This window comes from Solanum verrucosum, unplaced genomic scaffold (assembly GCF_900185275.1).
Source record: "Solanum verrucosum unplaced genomic scaffold, falcon-dt-bn FXZP01000394.1, whole genome shotgun sequence".
NCBI classification, from domain to species: domain Eukaryota; kingdom Viridiplantae; phylum Streptophyta; class Magnoliopsida; order Solanales; family Solanaceae; genus Solanum; species Solanum verrucosum.
In genome coordinates, this window is record NW_026020178.1 from 1 (window position 1) to 2,997 (window position 2,997).

The 2,997-nt window shown below is 38.8% G+C and overlaps 1 protein-coding gene across 1 annotated transcript; it reads left to right on the forward strand.

The window, feature by feature from the left end:
• Positions 1 to 517: 517 nt before the first annotated feature.
• LOC125829147 (uncharacterized) lies at positions 518 to 1,246 on the forward strand (the record flags this gene model as incomplete). Its single annotated transcript, XM_049508399.1, has 1 exon — positions 518 to 1,246. A coding segment is annotated over one exon (729 nt), but the record flags the coding sequence as incomplete, so codon positions are not given.
• Positions 1,247 to 2,997: the final 1,751 nt, after the last annotated feature.

Here is a 2,997-nt window from a genome sequence, read left to right on the forward strand (position 1 = left end):
AAAATTCGGGTTAGACTCATTTCCCACTCAATTTGACCCCCTGAATAAGAATATGAAGTCGAATTTCCGAAATGATGCACGGATTTTGAGATATATGGAAATTACAATTTTAGGTGTTTCCGAAGCACATTTTCGGGCATTTTTGGGGTCGTTTCATTACGCAAGAGGGAGTACTTCGATGTCAAAACAAATTGTGTGTACCTAATGTAGATGAATTAAGAAAGAGGATTATGATGGAAGAGCATCATTCGAGATATTCTGTCCATCCGGGGTCAACTAAAATGTATCATGACTTAAAAGAAATGTATTGGTGGGGGGACATGAAGAAGAACATTACGGAATTCGTGGCTCAATGTCCAAATTGTCAACAAGTGAAAGTAGAGCACCAAAAGCCCGGAGGTTATATGCAGTGTATAGAACTTCCAATTTGGAAGTGGGATATGATCAATATGGATTTTGTCACTGGTTTGCCTCGTTCATTTCAGAAGTTTGATTCTATATGGGTAATTGTTGATAGACTGACCAAATCAGCGCACTTCTTGCCGGTCAAGACTACTTATACGTTGAGGAATATGCGAGGTTGTATATTAAAGAGATAGTTCGTCTACATGGAGTGCCAATCTCTATTATATCTGATAGCGGAGCTCAATTCACTGCAAATTTTTGGAAGTCATTTCAGAAGTGTTTAGGAACACAAGTGAGGTTTGGTAAAAAAGTCAAAGTGATACGGCAGCGGCTAGAAACAGCTCAAAGTCGACATAAATCATATGCAGATGTTAGAAGGAGAGGACAAGAATTTTCTATAGGGGATTGGGTGTTCTTGAAGGTGTCACCAATGAAAGGGGTAATGAGGTTTGGTAAAAAAGGAAAATTGAGTCCACGCTATATAGGGCCATATAAGATTATTCGAAGAGTTGGCCAAGTAGCCTATGAGTTAGAGCTACCACAAGACCTTTCATCAGTTCATCCGATGTTTCATGTCTCGATGCTTCGGAAATGCATAGGTGACCCATCTCATATTACTCCTACTGAAGATGTACAGGTTACGGGAGATTTCACTTATGAAGAAGTACCCATTGCTATTCTGGATCGACAAGTTAGGAAGTTAAGAAATAAAGAAGTAGCTTCTGTAAAAGTATTACGGAGGAACCAACAAGTAGAAGAAGTTACATGGGAAGTGGAAGAAGCAATGAAATTGAAGTATCCTCATCTCTTTCAGATCCATGTGAAGGATGAAAATGCTTAGCCTAGACGCTGACAGGTAAGTATAAGTCTATTTGTATGATGTGATTAATAGTAGCACTAACTTAGGCTTGAACTTGTTTGGGCTGGGTAACCATGCTAACATTCGAGGACGAATGCTTTTAAGGGGGAAAGAATGTAACAACCTGTATTATGCATATGCTAGTTCTATTCACGTGATACTTGACATAGCCTTACAGTATAGGTGAGGGACTGTGCTTCTTATATGATTAGTGTTGGTTTATACTAGCTAGCTCGCAAGGTGATGTAACACCTTGCACGTTTCAGCATGTGTACTGCAAGTTAGCTCCGACGGAAGTATTTAAACTAGAGGTAGTAAAGTGGTAATTGGGCCAAATGCACTACCACTTACTTGCATTAATTTGGCCCAAGTTGAGTAGAAGGATAACGGAAAAATGGACAGCCAAGGCCCAATAGTCTTAAGTCCAAAAAGGCCCAAGTGAAAAGTCCAAATAGGTGGACCACCTACTTGCATTAATTATGGCCCAAATTGACATGAATAGAGGGATAATTAGGAGTAGGGCCCAACAAGTGCTGAAGTTCCCAAAAGCCCAAGTTAAAAGGCCAAGTAGGTGGGTCACCTACTTGACAATATATGGCCAAAATTAATCAAGAAATTCGGCCATTACACCTCCTTTTTAAAGGGATAAAGATCAGATCTTTTGCTTCATTTTTAACTTGCAAAAATTTCAGATTTTTTAAGTTTCTCTCTTGGTCTCTCTTGGCTTCAATCAGCAGCCCTAGAAAACCTTGGTTCCTTGAGTATTGCCCCATTTTCAAGTAAAAGTTTGAAGGAGAGTTTCAGTTCTTGGAGTACAACTTTAGAGGATAAATTCCTAGAAACTAAGGTAAGACTACTGCCCATTTTTTTCCTCTCTTTAAATACAGATTTGGGTGGAGAATTTTGTATATCTTTATCAAGAACTAATGGATGGTGATAAATCTTTGAGTTAATATTTTCCTATAATGCTGAAAGAGTTTTAGGGATTAATAGTGGCTGCCTTATGTATATTGTTGTTGGGGGCTGTTTGGGTATCTTGGAAAAGGATGTATGAAGTTGTATTAATGTATAGAAGAAGGGTGTGGTGGTTCACCATTGGAGCAAGGGTTGTATGGGCCTACTTTCCGTCAAGTGTTAACTACTGTTTTTAGGGCCTTGATTAGCTGCTGACATTAGCTTAATTGTGACTTATATTGTAGATTAGCATCCAAGAATGGAGGTTGAATTGTGACAGTGGTATTGGTCAGAAAATAAGGTATGTAGGGCAATTCGATTCCATATTCCTTGGCATGAAATCTGATACTTGCGATTAATGTCAATAAGTGAATTTCCTAAGTTCTATTCCTACTAAAGGAAACATAGTGGCAACGTACGATATCCAAATAGCTAACAATATCCCCACCCTCCTAAGTGTACATAATTAGTTAGTTACACGTTCAGTACTCTATAGTCAATTGAAGTCAATTGTGTCATTCAAGCTCTCAAGTAATGCATTAATGTTACATAGCTCCTTATATTGTAGCTACTGTCCTAAAGTATTATTTTCATGTCTCCTACTACTGTCTCGTATTTCCAAATCTCAAAAATGATTGTGACCACCAAAACAACAATCTCAAAGATTAAAGAATCTAAGTGAAGCAATTTGTATAACTATGGGTGGCAGCACAAGGGCGAAAGCCTAGCATGGGCCGATCCCAATGGGTATAGAAGGGTGGCAGCTCAGGGGCAAAAGC